At 39.2% G+C, this 20,103-nt stretch overlaps 1 protein-coding gene across 2 annotated transcripts in view; it reads right to left on the bottom strand.

The window, feature by feature from the left end:
* The window catches only part of p53 (transcription factor p53), a 48,675-nt gene that overhangs the window by 9,716 nt on the left and 18,856 nt on the right, over nt 1-20,103 (bottom strand). For both annotated transcript variants that reach the window (XM_089649437.1, XM_089649441.1), the window contains exons 3-7: nt 14,837-14,903; nt 14,315-14,410; nt 12,941-13,136; nt 3,353-3,593; nt 2,810-2,990 (exon numbers count right to left, since the gene is read on the bottom strand). In XM_089649437.1, coding sequence (XP_089505563.1) covers nt 2,810-2,990; nt 3,353-3,593; nt 12,941-13,136; nt 14,315-14,410; nt 14,837-14,903 — 781 coding nt within the window. The remainder of the gene's footprint in view (nt 1-2,809; nt 2,991-3,352; nt 3,594-12,940; nt 13,137-14,314; nt 14,411-14,836; nt 14,904-20,103) is intronic.

The following is a 20,103-nucleotide window of genomic DNA, read 5'->3' as shown; positions in this document are numbered from 1 at the left end:
GTACCTTCGGCCTTCCCGTCAGCACTGGAGTACTGATTGCCAAGATCGCCAGTGCCTGACATACAACGAGTCCGGTCAGCAGCGCCCGGCGTCGACTCACAGACCCGCGCTTGACCTGCCATCACCGCCTGCATCCGGAGAATACTACATCTGTCCAACGTCATCTCATCACGGCTACCTGACTCATCAAATAAACACTCTGACCTTCACGACACGTCTTTCATTCCGTGCCTCCTCACCAGATCCCCAAAGATGTAAATGACAATTTCAACAGACAGATGTTGCAGTCAATATAAGAAAACAATATTTTTAGGAAGATTTTTTTTATTGAAAAAGTTGCAGTTGAGTTCCTCTTGAAGATATTATTGAAAGTTGATGGGTCACTTCTATCTTAGAAATTTTCATAAATTCTGGATAACAGAAAATAGATTTAAAAAAAGGTAAAATAGATTTAATAAAAGGTAAAAATAGATTTAAAGAAAAGTTAACTAAATTATAAAATAATACAAAAATTAACTAAATCATTAATAAGTCTGACACGATTTCTGCCGATTCCTCATTACATTCTATGTGAACATAATCATCTTCTTCTTCTTGAGGTACAAGCGAAGTAGTTGGACATAATTTCGAGTAGAAATTCAATTCGGGAATATTTCTCCAGTCACCGCCAAAGTGGATATTTAGCAGTTTTGCAACATCTCGTAATATTAAATGATTAACCGAAATTTGATTAGCCTCAATTAAACTGGGATTTATCATATTTGCAGTTGAATTCCTCTTGCAGATATTATGGAAAGTTGATAGGTCACATATATAATTTGTTTCTCCTTTTAAAAGAATAGTAGTTTTATTCTTGTTTCTTTTCAAAATGAACCTTTTCGTCTCCGAAAATGGAGATGCCCACGATGATGTAGGCTTCAGAATAAGTTGCGAACAAATTGTGAACAAATTCAGATAAATCTAAAAATGTCATACTTTGACAATTGCCTACAACATGATGGCGGTTTACCTTTTTTTCTTGGCGATGTTTGCCTTCCATTTATGCGTTTGTTTGACACGTTTTCTCACTGATTCCGGTGGCAATATATCGGGGAGTTTCCATTCTTGGAATATTTGACGTCCACTAACAATAAATGGTTATTTCCACAAAAAATAACAACTTTTCACTACACGATTCACTGACGCTTCCGCACGAGTTTGTATGAATTCAAGTACGGCCGCCATTATGAATAAAGGATCCTGATTGGCTATTTGAAAAACTGCCGCTTTTGTTTCGGAAGGAGGTGGACACTGCCGTATTTGTTACAACAACAAAACTTTAAAGCCAAAATACTATGGTTTAATGACAATTATATTAAAAACAGATATATTCTCGAGATAGAATAAACCTTTCTCTATAAAACTGCATATTCAACTCATTTTTGACGTTTGGTGGACACTTCCGTCTTTGTTTCTAGGGGCCTCAATTGTTTGGAGATATTTTCCCGATTTGCCATTATCCCATTTAAGAACCAGAATCGCAATTCTTTGCACTAATTTAATGCGACCCGTCGACTTCTTCGATGATGTTCATTTTTTTGGAAATAGATAACGGTTTGCATTTTACAACAACAGTGTACTAATCTTCTGCAGTATTCACATAAGATTATTTTGTGCACGAAAGAAATGAAAATAAATGGAACAAACTACCTACATGTTCAAATTAAGTATTACAAAACCGCGCTGTATTGTCAACCAATCAGAACAAATAAATGAAATAATTTTTTTTCAAAAAAACTTAAATTAAACATTACAAAGAAAAATCAATATTCTACACAAAAATATTATTATAACATAAAACTTATGTAAGAATCGTGGCTCCCTTATCAGGCACAAGAACTACTCTTTTCTGATAAGGTATAACTATAACATAACCAATGATGATCTAAAATGTAATGTTGTTAAATTTTGTGTATCTACGAGGGTGGTCTGAAAAGTTTCCGACCTAAAAATGAAACAAGAATTATATTTATTTTTCTACATAGTCTCCTTGTAACTCTACACACTTCTCCCAGCGATTCTCCCATCTCTCTATCCCGTCCAAATAGTACTCGGTGTTTTTCTTTGCAAAATAATTGTTCACAAAGGTGATTGCCTCCTCATTTGACGAAAATCTCTGTCTTTCGAAAGCACTATTTAGATTAGGGAACAAAAAGAAGGGGCTAGATCTGGTGAGTAAGGTGGATGGTCAAGCAGTTCAAACTGTAATTCGTGGATTTTTGCCATGGCAACTGCTGAGGTGTGAGACGGTGCGTTGTCTTGGTGAAACAGGATTTTCTTTTTCTGCAACCGTTTTTCCGCAATTTCTGCCTTCAGCTTGTCAAGTAATGATGCGTAGTTTGCTCCTGTAATAGTTTTTCCTTTTTGAAGATAATCAATTAAGATAACTCCATGACTATCCCAAAAAACAATCGCCATCACTTTCCCAGCCGAGAAAACAGTTTTTGCTTTTTTTGGAGCCGGTTCCCCCTTTGCAGTCCACTGTTTTGACTGAATTTTTGGTTCGGGCATATAATGGTGTCTCCAAGTTTCATCTACAGTAATTAATCGGCGCCAAAACTCGGATTTATTGCGCCTAAACTGAGCCAACAGAGCGTTGGAAATGTTCATTCGAACACGTTTTTGGTCTAACTGTAACTGTCAAAAGATGCACAACTACATTCACTAGCTTTTATTGACGAGTACCGCCATCTTTGCGTTGAGGTCGGAAACTTTTCAGACCACCCTCGTATATTCCTTATATTACAAAAAAAAAAAGATTGCAGCTAACCTGTGAACCGGGTGGGTGTTGTGAGGCTGAGTGAGGCTGCGGGGGCGCCTGCAGCATGGGCCTCTTGCGGGGAGGGGGGCCCCCGGGGGAGGGACGCAGCTCGGCCTCCTCCTTCTCCATGTCACGTCGGGGACAGCTGCACACACGCACGCCTAGAGAGCGCCGCCCCAGCACTTCACCCCTGGAACAAATAAGCCAATTTTCCAATGAAATCCATTATATAAAATTTAGACCAGGCACGCATTGGGCGGCCAGGTCTCAACAGCCACGTCGCGGGAGTCCAGAGTATTCAAGGAGTATGCGGCCAGCATTAAAAGCCTATTTTATAAAGTCCTTCGGCAAGCTTTCACTTCAGAAGACCGGTGGAAACTTAGTGGCAAGTAGCCGAAGAGAGAAACGCGCATCTCATACCAGCAAATTATGTTCCTACATCATTAAATTAGGTGCTCCCACAGGGGTGCAAACTATCCAACATGTGGTCAATGAATGTTTAACAAGGATTGTTGAAATAAGTCTGAACAGATCGCATTTAAAGATACTTACTGGGAGTCCTCCAGGGTGAAGAGAACCTCAATGGGGCGGCGGTTGATCCCTGAGATGCACGAATGCTTGCAGCAAAACATATATACGTGCTGCAGCGCAGTCACGCCGCTGGGTGGACGCACCGGAGCCTCAAGTGCCACGCTGAGCCAACTGCTGGCATCCTGCTCAGAGCCGCAGTATACAACATCGGGGCCCTGGCGCGCCGACCGCAACACGTGGGGGATCACATGCTCGGGCATATCTAAAACGTTACAATGCAGATTATTAAAATCAATTATAACTAGCATCTTTAGTAATTTACGGCCAACCACAGCATTGCGCATGCCACCGCTAAGCCAGTCTTAACATTCCTTTAACACACAGTAAAATTCAGAAATAAGGTTCACATTTAAGAAGTTTTATTTTCGTTAAATGAAAAATCTCATAAAGACATGTAACAAAAAGAGAGTTCTCAGTACAAGACCATAAGAGAGTTTCACTTTACATACATATTATGGTTTTTAGGGTATCACTTATAGTATATGTAATGGACGTACTGCTCCGGGCTAGGCCGCGGCAGCCCCATATTAAATTTGTTATTTGCTCTACAGTAGAACCTCGTTAATTCGAAATCCACGGGACATCAAAAATCAAATTTCGAATTAACGAATTTCCACGTAATTCGAAATTTTATGAAAAAAAAAAATAAATAAAAATACGCCGAAAATCGATTTTCTCGGCCGCCTCTTCAATTCCGGGTGAAATTTTAGTTGTAAATTCGTATTTATACCAATTATTTATTTATTTTCGCGGCCGATTACCGTAGCGGCGGGCCCTTTAAATTCAGATATTCGCAATGAATTCGTAAAAATGCTATTTATTTACGCGTAAATCGAGATTTCGCTGCCGATTTCGGTCGCGGCCTACCCTTTAAATTGAGATATTCGTAAAAATACGATATATTTCCGCGTAAATCTAGATTTCGCGGTAATATTCCGTCGCGGCCGGCCCTTTATTTCAAATATCCGAATTTAAATTCGTAAAAATACGATATATTTCCGCGTAAAACGAGAATTCGCGGCCATATTCCGTCGCGGCCGGCTCTTTAAATTCAGATATTCGAAATAAATTCGCAAAAGTACAATATATTTCCGTGTAAATCGGAAATGCGCGGCCGACCTTTTAAATTCAGATATTTGATGTAAATTCGTAAAAATATGATATATTTCCGCGTAAATCGAATTTTATCGGCAGTTTTTCGTCGCGGCCGGCCTTTTAAGTTCAGATATTTGAAGTAAATTCGTAAAAATATGTCATATTTCGGGGTGAATCGAAATTTTTCGGCCGATTTCCGTCGCGCTGTATTTTTTAACTCGGATATTCGAAGTAAAGTTAGTAAAAATACGATATATTTCCGCGTAAATTGAAATTGCGCGTCCGATTTCCGTCGCGGCGGGCCCTTTAAAATTCAGATATTCGAAATAAATTCGTAAAAATACGATATATTTACGCGTAAATCGAGATTTCGTGGCCGATTTCCGTCGCAGCGGGCCATTTAAATTCAAATATTCGAAATAAATTCGTAAATATACAATACATTTACGCGTAAATCGAAATTTCGCGGCCGAGTTTCGTCGCGGCCGACCCTTTTAATTCAGATATTTGGTGTAAACTCGTAAAACTACGACATATATCCGCGTAAAACTTATTTTCTCGGCCCTTCAAACTCGGATATTCGAAATAAATTTGCAAAAGTACGACATTCCAGTGTAAATCGATACAGATTTACAAAATAAAAATACTAATTAGGACAATGTAAAACCACGTAAAAATACATTTTTCGGCGTTTTACCGCCACGGCTGACTTTTAGATTCAGATTTACGAAATATTATGATTTATTTTCGCAAAAATCAAAATTTTTCGAATTACACAAACAAATTTTCGTGCATGGACAAAAATAAATTTCGAATTACGAATTAACGAATTTTGAATTAAAAAAAATTTCGTATGAAAAAATTTTTCTACGGAAATTTTTTTCGAATTACGCGTTTTTTCGAATTATCGGGGTTCGAATTAACGGGGTTATACTGTATTATTAAATTGGATAAAACTGCTAGAAATATGTATGTAAAATTATGTCAATGTAAAATGTATGTGATCCTTGTGTTATAAATTATAAATAAATGAAACGTCAGAGCTTGACTGGAGGAATACGGGCAGAGAATTACAGAGTGTTAGAGCTGGTGAAATAAAATGATGATGAAAAATGGCATGCGATTCGGGCACGATTATGAGAATCGTGCCTAAATGTAGTGGGAATGTTCGGCCACGGCCCGAAGCAAGCGGCCGTGCGCCGTCATGACGTTACAAAATGACCGGTGATACGCCGCCGTCATTACGTTCCACGGGCACGATTCTGAGGATCGTGCCTACACAAAGGAAAGCCGTGGTCACGTTTGGCCACGTCCCGAAATTACCGGCCGAGCGGCGGTAAAAGGAGCGACGGGGCGCCGCCATTGCGTCTCAACACGGCTCCGAATTCCGAGAATCGAAGAAAAAGCGAGACCCGTGGGAGCGTGGGGCCACTGCCCGCGTCCTATAAAACGGGTACAAAGCCCTTAGAAAGACAGATCTCCAGAAACCATCACCAGCTCTACAACTCTCTCTCTGCTCTGCCCTCTACCTCGCTCCGACTTCTGCCTTTGCTCGCCTTCTTTTACTCTGACCCCCGCCTCATCCTGGACCACGAACTTGCCTACCCCTTTGGACCAGACCTAGAGAAGAACTAGCGACAAGCGATTGGACCAGATCTACAGCGGCTTCAGAGACGGCCTCGTTCTACTCCCCCACGCCACTGAAGGACGACATCTCACGCCTCCGCGGTTTGGGATCTCCGGCCCTTTTACAGTCTTGTGTATCTTACTCTGTCTGGTACAGTATATATACACTTTTATAGAATGAATATAATAAAAGAATTCTTATCTTTTCAAACAAAATGCACTAAACTAAAAATTCTTATTCCCTTCAACTGTGAAATTCATAGTAAGTACCTTGTGCTATCCTCAAAACCTGGGAAGGAAGTATTGATATGGACTAACAAACTTTACAAATGCTCAGCCCTGATTTTGTGATGGCAAATCCAAATCCTATTCATAACATTCAGTCTATAAATTCAAACACTGTTAAACTAATGTTTTGGGTATCATTTATCTTTTGGAAATAGCAACAATACTATATATACTATCAATATGATTAATCTGACTTCTAACAAACCTTTTCTCAGAAGTGATTAGAAACAGAGATAAGTTATTATTATGTGTGTCGTTGCTTATCCAGAATATATAATGTGAGATATCGCGCTTATTTCTCGCCAGCGCCGTCGCATCTGCTGCTGTAAACTTGAATTTCCCGCCTTTCTTTTTGTAACACCCTTCAGTTGTCTATTGTCACCTTAGCAGTTGGCGTCCTGAGACGCCATCTTGATTCAATTTTGGCGTTTTTTCACCCACGCCGGTCGTGTAATTTTCGTTTGGGATTGTTTTAACGAAAAGAATATCTGTTGCTACCCGCAAATTGTCGTAATTTTTTATGAAAATTAGTGCTAAGTGATAGTGCATACATTTTTGACAGTTATTAGCGTCTTCATTTTGTGCACGGGGTTAAAATGGCCTCAGACAAGGACCATGTAGAAGATGACGTAACCTCTAAACGACGTGATCGAAAGAGGCGACGCCGTTCAATATCAACAAGTTCGTCGAGCTCGCAATCTAGCGGTTTGGCGTCGCAAAATAGTAGGCGACGCAGGCGCACGAAGAGACGTAAGCGGAATGACAGACATCTGCTCAAAAGATTAGCATGTCAAGTCAAGACCCTGCAAGATTTTGTCATGGACAGGTCAACGCAGGAAGCCACTGTCAGCACGCCAAGTATAGTGGCACCCTCGCATGCATCTGGGAGCGTTTGCTCGTTGTCGCCTGAAAGGCAGTATCAGATGCCGGGTCCCTCTACTGTTCTGAAGGAGTCTGCAGCGCCAAAACCTTCTGCAACACATCTGGGTTTGGTGGAGAATCTCCAACGCTTCAACTCGAGCGAGTGGGCCAATGTCCGCTACACATCCGCTTTAAAGGAATATTTAGCTGATCCAGGCTTCAAGGAGCTGGAGGTGAACTGCGAGGTGCTGGCATTTGACACCGCCTCACCAATATTTCCGGCTATGGAAAAGATGCTGGCTGCGGTAACGCATGCCTCATTGAAGCAGAGAGAGTGCCTTCAACAGGCTCTCCAAAAACTCATCAAATGGGGAAGCAGTTCAGAAAGTTCTCTGTCAGGCGAGGCTTTAGAGGAACAACTGGACAGCCTGTTAGGAGAGGACTCCGAGTTTATAAAATGCTCTGACGATATCTTGCAGATAACCTGCGGAAAGCGAGCTGAAATCATTCAGCACAGAAGAGATAAGATTTTGAGCAGCTGTAAACAAAGTGCTTTAGTCCAGTGCGCCTACCTCAGGGTAGCCACTCGGCGCACAACCGCCCTTCAACATCTAAGGAGGTTGTTGCTTTTCCCCCCAAGCAGACATCAAAGGAAAAGGTGGCATTTCCCTCGTTTCCCCGGCCGGCAGACCACGGGCGAGACCCCCAGTATTCCTCCCGTGCGAGGGGTAGGGGTAGTGAACAGAAGCGTGGCGCGAGGGGGCAGACCTCTCGTGGCCGCTTCAACAGATGACTATCAACCATTTCGGGCCGGTCAACTACAGGATTATTGGATAGAATGGCGGACCCTAGGTGCCCTAGAGACCATCTTACGTATGATAAGAGGATACCGCATACCATTCATCCGAAAGCCCTTGTTAGTAAGTCCAAGCCAAGCTCTCGCAAGGAGATTCAATACAAAAGTAATCCCGGAAATGACACTCGAAATAAGAAAGATGATGAGAGATGGTACATTGGAAAGAGCTGGCGACAATGCCTCCTTCCTATCAACACTTTTTCTGGTTCAAAAGAGCGACGGCTCAAGCAGACCAATCTTCAATTTAAAAGCTCTCAATTTAGATGTAGCTTGGAAAAAGTTTTCTCTGATATCTCACCACAAGGTCCCACACTTTCTTCAAGCCAACGATTGGATGACAAAAATAGACCTCTCACAGGCCTACTTCCACATACCGGTCGCAAAAGCTCACCGTTGCTTTCTGAGATTGTATTACGGAGGCCTTGACTTACAGATGACATGCCTGCCTCAAGGCCTGAGCAGTGCACCACAGGCCTTTGCAGTGCACCACAGGCCTTTGCAGCCATCACAAATTGGATTGCAGAAATCCTGCGGAGACGGGGTATCAGGATCATTGTGTACCTAGACGACTTTCTCCTGGCTCATCAGACCAGAGAGGTCCTCAATTATTCTTCTAAGCTCTTCAATTATTGGAGCGGTTAGGTTGGTTGGTAAATTTCCAAAAGTGTGTCCGTCAGCCAGCACAGTCAGTGGAATATCTAGGAATTGTTTGGAACCCCCATCTGAATCAGAAGACCTTAACCGAATACAGACGACAAGGTCTTTGGAACTCACTTCAGAGCCTCGTGACAAAGGGAAGATGGACTCTGAAAGAAGCTCAGAGTATTTTAGGAAAGTTGAATTTTGCTACCTTTGTGGTCCCCAGAGGTCGACTCCATACTCGACTGATACAATTACAGTTGCAGTTAATGCTGAAGCTGACCCCTCAGCAGAAATCTCCGATAAAGAAGGAAGTCTTGTCGGAAATGAAATGGTGGATGAACAACTTAGATCATGTTTCAACTCTTCATGTTCCCAGCCCAACACATTTTCTGACCACAGATGCGGCGGATCACGGCTGGGGAGCCCTGATCGACGATGTACCTCTGTCGGGTTGTTGGACAGACAGTCAGAGGGGGGGACATTGCAACATGAAGGAGATGACAGCAATCTTAAATGCCTTAACATCTCTGACTCAGAATTTGAGAAGTTCTTCGTTACTCATTCAATCAGACAACAGGACAGTCGTAGCCTACTTGAGGAACGAGGGAGGCACCAAGTCAATGGGTCTCCTTCATCTGACATTTCAGATTCTCGCACTTTTGGACAAGCACAGAATCTCTTTACAAGTGCAGTATTTGCCGGGACGCTACAATGGCCTCGCGGATCATCTATCCCGAGGGATGACGTTACCAGAATGGCACCTCCTACCCCCAGCGGTAGGAGCTGTCTTTCACAAGTGGGGCAGTCCAGTAGTGGATCTATTCGCTTCTTCGAGGGCTCACGTTGTGGATCAGTATGTCTCGATAGATCCCCACGACAAGAGAGCGATGTTTCACAGTGCGTTCAGCAGGAGTTGGCATTTCCCCTTGGCATGGATCTTTCCTCCCCCCTGCTTAATGCCACGAGTGCTGGCACACCTGAACAAGTCGTCAGGGGTGTATCTGGTTGTAGCCCCAGATTGGCCAAAAGTGTTTTGGTTACCAGACCTAAAGAAAAGAGCCCAAGACCAACCTCACATAATACCCATGTTGGTCGACAACTTGATAGACTTATCGACAGGACTTCATCCTCAACAGGTACAGAAGCTCCAACTACATGTGTGGAAGATTGGGGGTGGAGTGAAGCATTGAACGATTGGTCACAGCAAGAGAAAGCTCTGTTGAATGCGGGTTGGCGCAAATCTACGCTTTCAACTTATCACATGGCATGGAAGAGCTGGAAGGAATGGTGCTCCATTAACAATACCTGTCCTAATAACCCTTCGGGATCTCAGGGCTCCCAGTACCATAGCGCTTCACAAGTCTGCAGTGTCGGTTTTGTGTGACCCCAATGGCGATTTGAGGACTAGTAATCATCCCTTGGTCAAGCGAGTGATGAGAGGTATAAGGAATTCTGTAAATGAGAAGCCTAGAGCATTTACTTGGGATCCAGGACTCTTGGTGTCTTGGCTTTGTAAAAATCCTCCAAAGGACCTGACTCTTTTCGAAGCATCTCGTAGATGTGCTGTTATTTTACTACTGGCGTCAGGAAGACGAGTACATGATCTGACCTTGCTACATACATCTCCTGATAATCTTGTTGACAATGATGATCACATTATATTATGGCCAATTTTTGGTTCTAAGACGGACACCTCTACACATAGACAGTCTGGTTGGAAGCTTTGCAAAGCAGAGGATCGTAATATAGATCCTATATTTTGGTTGAGAAAACTTATGTTCTTGAGTGAGAACAGGAGACATGAAGCTGGTGTTGAATGTCTGTTTATTTCCACACTGGGGCCTGCAAGACAAGCCTCAAGAACTGTTATTGGTGGATGGATTAAAACTATTTTGAAGGACGCTGGGATTGACGCCTCCCCTGGGAGTTTGAGATCAGCAGTAGCCTCAAGGAGTTGGCTGGAAGACTGCCCTATAGACACCATTTTGGAAAGAGGAAACTGGCGTTCAGAAAACACTTTCAAGAAATATAGAAAGCAAATCAGAGTTCTCAATGTTGAGGTGCTGAATCCCCCCATTCACTCTCAGTCTTTGACTAAGTTATTTCAAGCAATACAGTAATAGTCACAATTTTGGCTTTAGAATTGTCACCAAGCGATAACAAACACTTCTCACATTATATATTCTGGATAAGCAACGACACACATAATGATGGAGTTTTACCTACCATTAAAACTCTTATTATGTTGTCTTGCTTATCCAGAATATACTTAAGCTCTGCTTGGTGAGTCCAAATTGAATCAAGATGGCGTCTCAGGACGCCAACTGCTAAGGTGACAATAGACAACTGAAGGGTGTTACAAAAAGAAAGGCGGGAAATTCAAGATTACGGCAGCAGATGCGACGGCGCTGGCGAGAAATAAGCGCGATATCTCACATTATATATTCTGGATAAGCAAGACAACATAATAAGAGTTTTAATGGTAGGTAAAACTCCATCATTATTAAGAGATAATTAGAAACCGATAATCAGCACAAACTCCAAAAACACTATGATCGCCCGCACTTTCGGACAAAAAAAATCAATTGAAAATCTGTGTTCACTCTAGGCCTCATACAAAAACACCTAACCAATCAAGCGATAATGTGTTAAAACAAACTTCTTGATCAATATAGATTTCTGGAGGTTCAGTTTTGGATTTGGCCGTACTCATTCCAAAAACCATATCTTGGAATACAGAAACATATAAATTGCACACTATGGTTTAACCTGTAGGGGTCGGGAAGGAACTTCGTTTGCTGTCCTCCAGGAACGGCATAAATTTACACATTAGCGACACTACCGTAAAACAATTTATTGTTACTAAACTGCAATCATTGCAATCAGAAAAAAATACAAAATGAACGTTAATATGTAAAGTTGTTTTTATTATTATCAAACATATGATTAGTTTAATAATTTATATTAGAGCGATAATTTTTAAAATTGTTACATTTATTTAGCGGCATCTATAAAAGAATCGTTGACCGTTTGTTTATAAAGTTGAATATCATAAAAATTATTTCATGACCCCCAAGAATTTACTTTAAACTAATATATTAGATATCAACACCTCGACCGTTATATTTCTTAAAGAAGAATTTGTGCTTTATTTCCGCTTCTCAATAAAATCCAAATGAATGGAATATTTCTGAACACATCTGAAAAAAAAACTGTTTTTGAAAGGTTATATAAGATTTGAAACAGAAAAAGATACTAAGTACTATATTTTTTAACTAATACTAGACAAAAGGACTTCACAAAGGATATAAATCTGTTAGAGAGAGTACAGAGACGTTTCACTAAAATACCAAGAGCTCTGAAACATCTACGATACGAAGATAGACTCAAGGAACTAAGATTACCAACCTTACAAGAAAGAAGAGAAAGGGGTGACTTGATCGAGACTTTCAAAATTTTATCTGGACATTACAGTTGCCCTAGCATCCAAGAAATCTTCACTACTAATAAAAATATAAATCTCCGTGGACACTCAAAAAAAATTACCAAAACGCCTTTTGCATCTAATCCTAGAAAACACTTCCTTGCAAATAGAGTAGTGGATGCTTGGAACTAACTCCCACAACATCGATGCAATAAATATAAATCAATTCAAAGCTCTATTGGATTCACATTTGGAGAGCAGAAAGGACTTAGTTCAAACTTAAAACAACTCAATTACTGTCAAACTTGTTGTGAACTCAGATATGAGCGCATCAGCAGAATGCTGCCTGCTCATTACATAATAATAATAATAATAAAAAATTACTTTTCATTAAAAAATCGCTAACATTGTTTCAATAATTAAATATTACAAGGGTTCATGTCCTAGATGCGACATTATAGCTAACATTTTCTTCAATAATTAAAATAAATTCATTTTATTTCATAAAAATCACCTACTCACAGTTACCCAAATTGGGGTAGCTACCGCTCTAGTGGCTGACAACTTACAATACACTAGAGCCCCAACAGGCACTAGCGGAAAACGTTTCAGATGCTGTTATCATAAAACAAAAGCATTTGCGACTCTCGGATTGGACAGGCCACATCTCATCATTTCCTTTGTTTATTTTAGTGCTCTCCTGTAAAGTTGTTTAAATGGACTTGGTGTCCAAGGTCTCTTAGGTATAAATATGTACCTCTATTGGATCCGTCACTGAGCACACGGTGGTTGAAGCAGCGCAGGACCCTGGCCTCTTGCTGCTCGCTGCGGGCCAGGATGGTGGTGGCTCGGACCCACAGCTTCCTGTCGTTGAGGGCATCCCAGTCCCAGCTAAACTGTACTGCCATCTCTGCCATCATGCAGAGGAATACGCGGTTCAGGTCGTGGGAGTACTGGAAATATGGTAAAACATTCATTAGCCTTTCCGTTCCTGTGCTGTCAACTGACTTGACATTGTCTCTAATTATTTAAATATCCCTGTAAATATACTATGTTAAAGAAGTTCACATTTTATGTATTTCTCTGCAATACATTCAACAACATGGAAACAGGAAACATGATCACGAAGGCTGAAAAGATGTGCTTATTAATTAAATTTTTTTTTCCACAAATTTGTAAATATTGACACAATCTACATTGATAAGTTGTTCCTACTTGACAAAGTTATACTTTTAGTTACAACTTGACTTATGATAATACTTTTGACTTCCTAGGTGTAGTTTTTTTACAGTATATGTACATATAATAAAGCCACACATCCCCATACTGCTTGCACTAAAAGCTGGTCGCGAAGGGTTGTTTTTATGCTGGCCCAGTGCTTGAAAGAATTAAAATAAATTGTGTGAACGCGGCTTTTGACTACCTACTCTAGTTTTTTAGTTATAGCATGTTGAATATGGGTGACAGAGCATTCCCAGTTTACATATCAGAGTTTTCCAAGCCATCACTGGTCAAGACTGGCAGTGAACCTGTTAACATTCAAATTATGCTTGGACACCATTTCCGTTAAACAAGTACATGCTTGTGCAACTAGCATAGCGAGCTACCGTCACTGTCAGTAGCTTGCAACTGATGTCAAACCTTTGTCGATGCATTGCGTGCAAACGCTAGCAAAATAGTATGGCGGATACTCACGAGTGACACATATCTTAAGTGTACAAAACTCGAGTCGCTTATAAGTATTGCCATGTACGAATGACCTTAAATGGATGGCTACTAGATTTGCCTCGAAATCAGGGGAGCTACGTAGTGGAATCAAGAGACATCACCATCGCCCAATGGCAAAAATATAGCCAACTTCGCTGAAAGAATTGAGTATGCTGTAAAAGGATGACTACTGGATTTCGTCCCTCCTAGTCCTAGTAAACCTGAGGAGCTACATAGTGGAATCAAGAGACATCTCCATCACCCAATTACAAAAATATAGCCAACTTCGCTGAAGGAATTGAGTATGCTGTAAAAGGACTACTGGATTTCGTCCCCAAACAAATATCACCAACACCTAATGACAACAATAGCCAACTTCACTGAATGAACTGATATAATATTATCAAAACATTAAATAACTTACCATATATTTTTTGCGGTTAGTTGTTTCTCCGCTTAAGTTTACCTCAAATCCGTATGGCCCACAAAAATCTCCGCGGGGAGGCGGGCCTACCTGAACCTATAAGAAAATAAGATATTAGTTATTTAAAATTTTTATTTATTTATTGTATGAGATTTCTTATTCTGACGGATAATTAATTGACTGGCCACGCTTAATACGATTATTTTTTCTAAATGGAAACTTTTGATTCACTTTAATTCCCAAATATTTACCTTTTCACATTTGGATTTCAATTTATATTCAAAAAAAGTTTTAAGGTTATTTAAAGAGTACTTGGGTAGATCTCATTCCCATGATTAATGCGGAGCACAGGTTACTACACCCACGCGACAAGATGTCACAATAATTTTAGTTTCTAGAATAAATAAATAAGTTAAGTTTATAATTAAATTTTAATAATATTTGGCTAATTTATATAGCGCCGTTTTGGTGAGAAATCACCTCAAGGGCGCTATATAATATTATGTATTTTGGAAATCTCACCCCGGGCTCATTGATGATCGGAATTTTTATGTCTAACTCCGACTCTGTAGTCTCGAAAAGATCGTTGCTGGAAAGAAATACACAATTAGAAAAGAAGAGGAGGTTGTAATGCTGTACATTGATAACTGAAAACGCCAAACCGCGTACAATCACACACTGCGGCTAGCGTTTTTACTTAAATCTATTTCAGTACCACCATGGATTTTTGGCGAGCACCGTGTGTTGTGGCCATAGACATATGAATATTAGTAGACCTGCCCTAAGTGATAAAAAGCGTATTATCCCCACTCCCCATACCGGTTCCATTGGAGCCGGCTGGGCTCGCGTATGGCCTCAAGTGAAATTTGAAAACGTGACGTCATCATTCTTGTGCTAACTATGGTCGAGGCATCATCGGTTCATTTTACGAAATAACACGGCAAAATGTTGACTTGTACTATGAAAACTTGTAAAAATAGATGTGAAAAAGAGAATAAACCCAATTGTCGTATTACATTCCATATATAAGCATTATTTTACTTTATTTTAAGCATATTCACATCGTATAATATAGATCAGTTTTAGAAACATATACTATCACATCGAGAAACGTCTGGACGCGAAACACAAAGCTGGTTGGTTGCTGGGAAGTAAATTATGAACATTTATAAAAGTGTCTTGACTAAATACTTAAACGAAATATTCGACTCTGAAAATAGAACCGAATTTTTTTGCCGAATTTGGACTTCGCAAATTTGTTCATAACGTGGCGAGTAATTTGCGCTCCCATGTAAAAATGTCTATTCATTCAAAAGCAGATTTTACTTTTAAGAAGTAAATGGTGATATTATAATGCGAGATGCCTATTTACTGTCAGATTGATTTATAGACGAATCACAGTCAGCCTTACGCCCTTCGTTCTTCAACAGTTGATTTTACCCCTCGCCATTATCTTCTCGTCTATTAATTCCTATGTCTGTGGTTGTGGCTTTGGTTTTAAAAAATATAAAATGTAAACAACACTGCTGCCATAGGTACTGGGTACAACCACTAAAATATCAAAGACATTTGAAAGGATACTTTTGCAAAATGTACAACGACGTACGACAGCATCCCGATAAGTTATTAACTACTACAGAAGGCTGGGTTTACACTTGTAAGCAAAATTTTTGAAAAGTTACTCACAGGAGCGCTTACATATGCATCCAACTTATCGTAAATAATGCTCACGGAAGTTGTTAGGAAGTTTAATTTACGAACTTCTCACAGAGACCGCTACACCAGTAATTCCATTTTTGGTAAGATGGCTTCCTGACAACAACGCGTTGCCGCCGACTTTGACAGCTGTCAGTTAGTAATATTTGATAACAGGGATTTGCTTATTTACGGTTAGATCATGGATCCCCATATAATACCCATTTCCGCACACAACGGATTGCCGCTGCGATAATATGCACAATTTTGTCAAACAAAAACGTAAGGGCCCGCAGAGTGTGTTGGATTAGGAGTTGGCTTCAAAGAAGAAGTACTGATGGGGCTTTCGTTCGTTTAACGGCAGAATCAAGAATTGAGGATCAACAAAAATTCTTTAATTTTATCCAAATTATAGCAACTGACTTCTAATACATATTGGAAATGATTGGACCGCTAATTAAAAAAGAATGATACTCGTTTTCGGAATGCTATTTAACCAGCTGAAAAATTAATGAGATTCCTTAGGCGTATGTGTGTAACACCATGTACGATCGTGTGAGAAATGCGGAGATACGCAAAGAGTACAAGACTGATGTAAGCGTAATGAGTAAGATCAAGAAAGGGATGCTTAGATGGTTTGGGCATGTAGAGCGAATGAACGAAGATAGGAGTTTAAGAAGAATATACAATGCAAATGTGAATGGTGGCAGAAGTCGGGGACGCCCGAGGAAGACATGGCACGACCAAGTGAATCAGATACTTGAGTCAGGCCACGTTAAGAGTCAGAATAATAGAAGAGTATGTATTAGACGATGTATGAATGTGAATGAGGCAAGAAGTGTGTGCCAAGACCGAGTTGTTGGGCAGTCCGTCCTCTCAGCCTACCCCTGCGGAGAAACGGTGTGATGGTTAGTTAGTTAGAAAAAATAATGGTGACTATTCGATTTTTGGCGTCAGGTAATGTTTTCTATTTATTCTTATATTGCATTTTTGTATGCATTCATTGGATATATTAATTTGTTGTGAAGTTTGATAGCTGATCCATCAGTTCGTGAAGTCGAATACTAGAATCATTCTCACACATTTACACCGGCATTTTTTAAACATGACATTGTGTTAATGATAAATAATGTTATGTTAGTCTCCATAGATTATTGCATTGTATTATTTCATAAAGCTGTTCATGGCGACAAGTAAACAAGTCCCGAGGAGCAACGGCACAAAGCCGAATCTTCTCTCGGTGTTGCAGATTTCTATTTTACCATCCTGACAGTGACGTCAAAACTTACTGTAAGCGTCTCAACTTATCAATCTGTTTTGATAAGCTGTGAGAGAGCCGTAAATTCCCGCGGGAGCGATTAGACCTGTCAAAAACTTACATAAAGAAAAACTTCTGTAACTTGGTATAAATTACGGTAAGCGACTTATGGTGTTGTTTACATTGGTAAATTTGTCGTAAGTCGCTTACGTGAGAAACTTACAGGAAAAAACTTACAAGTGTAAAGGCAGCTCTACAAAAAATATAAATATTACAAAAATAAAGTGAAGTTAAGGCGAAATAGGTAGACTCGACATGAAATTTGTCATTTTTTAGGCCAATTTTAGACGTATGGACACTTTTCTACAAAAAAACATAAATTGATTTCGAAAGATCCTTATTTTTTCTAAAGCAAGACGTTAAATTTTGAAAAATAATATTATTTTCTTATCATAATAAAGAGTTACCGTTAGTTGATGCGCACATATGTTACATTTTAAAAGGTGAATTTGTATTATACAACAAATATTTCAAATCATATAATTATACAGTATGAACAATCGATAAATTATCTACAAATCGTTTGTATAAGAATTTTGTTTTTACTTCAAATAAAATTACTAATAAATAAATCCGAGCACGCGTTTTGTGACGAAAATCCCTCAATTTGACTATTTATTTATGGTCTTACAAATTAGTATAGTTCACATTTTTTTACAAAAATAATTTACTAAGACATTATTGAAACATTAGAAATAATTAATGACCAAAAATTATATTTTAAAGTATATAATAGTAATTAATTTCGATTGGCGTTTGTGCATTTTTATTAACTCGGCGCAAGCCGAAATTTTGTCAGTCTCCGCTGTGACAGAGCGGCGAACGGAGTCCACGCCGGTCTAGTTAATAACATTTTGAAGAAATTCCTCGCTTAAAAATGGGAAGAAAAATAACTTTGGAAAAGACATCAAAAACGTACGTGGGAGATATATTTTCAGAAAAAACAAAGGTTGGTGATATTTAATTATCCGTGTACATTGTACGTACTTTATATGCTACAGGGTCGTTCGAACGAATCAGTCAGAATAAGCATATATTTTTTATAACATTTATATATATAATTTTGTGTTGTTTAATTTCCAGGAAAAAGAATCAACTATGAACTTAGTACAAAAAATTTGCCTACCCACATTAAAACCGCGTTCTATACTGATAACAACTTGGGAAAATTACTTAAAAATACTAAAGATAAAGATCACAAATTTAGCCACTCAGGCATTTACCAACTATGTTGCAATGATTGTCAATCGTTCTACATAGGTAAGACAACTAGAAATATAAATATTAGAATCACCGAACATTTAAGATGTTTAAATAACAATAATTTTTCAGAGTTTGCCAATCATCTCATTTCCACCGATCATACTTTTAGTAAAGATACAGGGGTTAAAATTCTTCACCGTAGTAATAAAGGCAAAAAATTAGATAATTTAGAAGCACTTGAAATCAGAAAATCCCTCAATAATAACTCCAGTATAATAAATAACCAAATTAATCTGTCTTATAGTCCTATTCTTGTCTTATAGTCCTATTCTTGTCCAAATCTCCCTCAAACACTTAACATTTTTGTATTTATGTGTCAATATTTTGTGTAGTAGATCAGTTTTAAATATTCTCCTGACGAAGGAAGGGTTCTTCCGAAACCGGTAGAGTGAAAATAAAACTATAGTGGTCAAAAACAAATTTATGTGTTTTTATTATAAAACAAAAAAAAAAAATTATTATTTTTTGGTAAACTAATGTTTAAGACAAGATTTTTTATGCATAGCACAAAGGGTAACAATTATTTTACAAGCAATAATTATCCGCCTGAAACACTCATCCGCATTGAAAAATCTCCTGATAAAAGATACATGACGCCAACGGGACTAATGTAAGTATGATTCGAGCCGTAAATGGCAAATCTGGTCTGATTAGTGCGGTTGTGGTTTCTATCCCAAAATATGGTTCAAAAGCAGTTTCCGACACAATTTGAGACATCAAATCTTCTGTAAAAAAATAATTGGAAGAATCGTAAAGCAGTGTTTGGTCTAAGATTGTCTGGAATTCTAATTCCGGAAGTCGTAGGAGAATATGGAAACTCGGGAATCACGAAAGTTTCGGTCATTTCGTTCCAATTATTTGGCTCACTATGACTTTTGACATTTTTTTGTACTGTCATCATTATCATTGTTATTTTATGTGCTGTTAACACTATCATCATCAGGATCTTCAATATCACAAGCAACAGACTCGTACTCACTGTCACTTTCATAAGATTCATATTCCAAAAACACTTGGTATTCAGATGCCAAATCACGCGAAGTTTCCGCCATTTTAGGTTATGTGAATTTGCAAAGGTTATTTTATAGTAAAATTAAAACGGAAAACAGTCAAAATCTTATGAAAAGGTGAATTTAAATGTTTTTTTTATCGAATAATTACAAAAAACAACGTCACGTGTCAGGTTTTGCGCACGAAAATACACCGCACGCGTACGTCTTATCTTGTCGGCCGCCAGCCGATAACTGAGTTGTAGCGTACAAATAGTGATGTCGGCTGGCACCCGACAAATGGGTGGTAAGGGTCAAATGTGCTTGAAACCGAATTGCGTTCGAGGTGATGTACTCCAATGGATGACATCATACCTGTCTGGAAGAGTAGCCTCAGTAACTTTCAATAAATGTACATCACCTGAAACTCCCATTGAATTTAGAGTTCCCCAGGGTAAGGTCTTGAACAACTCATTCACTCAGCTGGCCTTGAATCACAAGGCTACGTAGATGATTTTGATTTT

This window comes from Hesperophylax consimilis, chromosome 3 (genome assembly GCF_061612785.1).
Source record: "Hesperophylax consimilis isolate HC1 chromosome 3, BYU_Hcon_1.0, whole genome shotgun sequence".
In the NCBI taxonomy this organism is placed as follows: Eukaryota; Metazoa; Arthropoda; class Insecta; order Trichoptera; family Limnephilidae; genus Hesperophylax; species Hesperophylax consimilis.
This window is presented reverse-complemented; position numbering and strand designations above follow the sequence as displayed.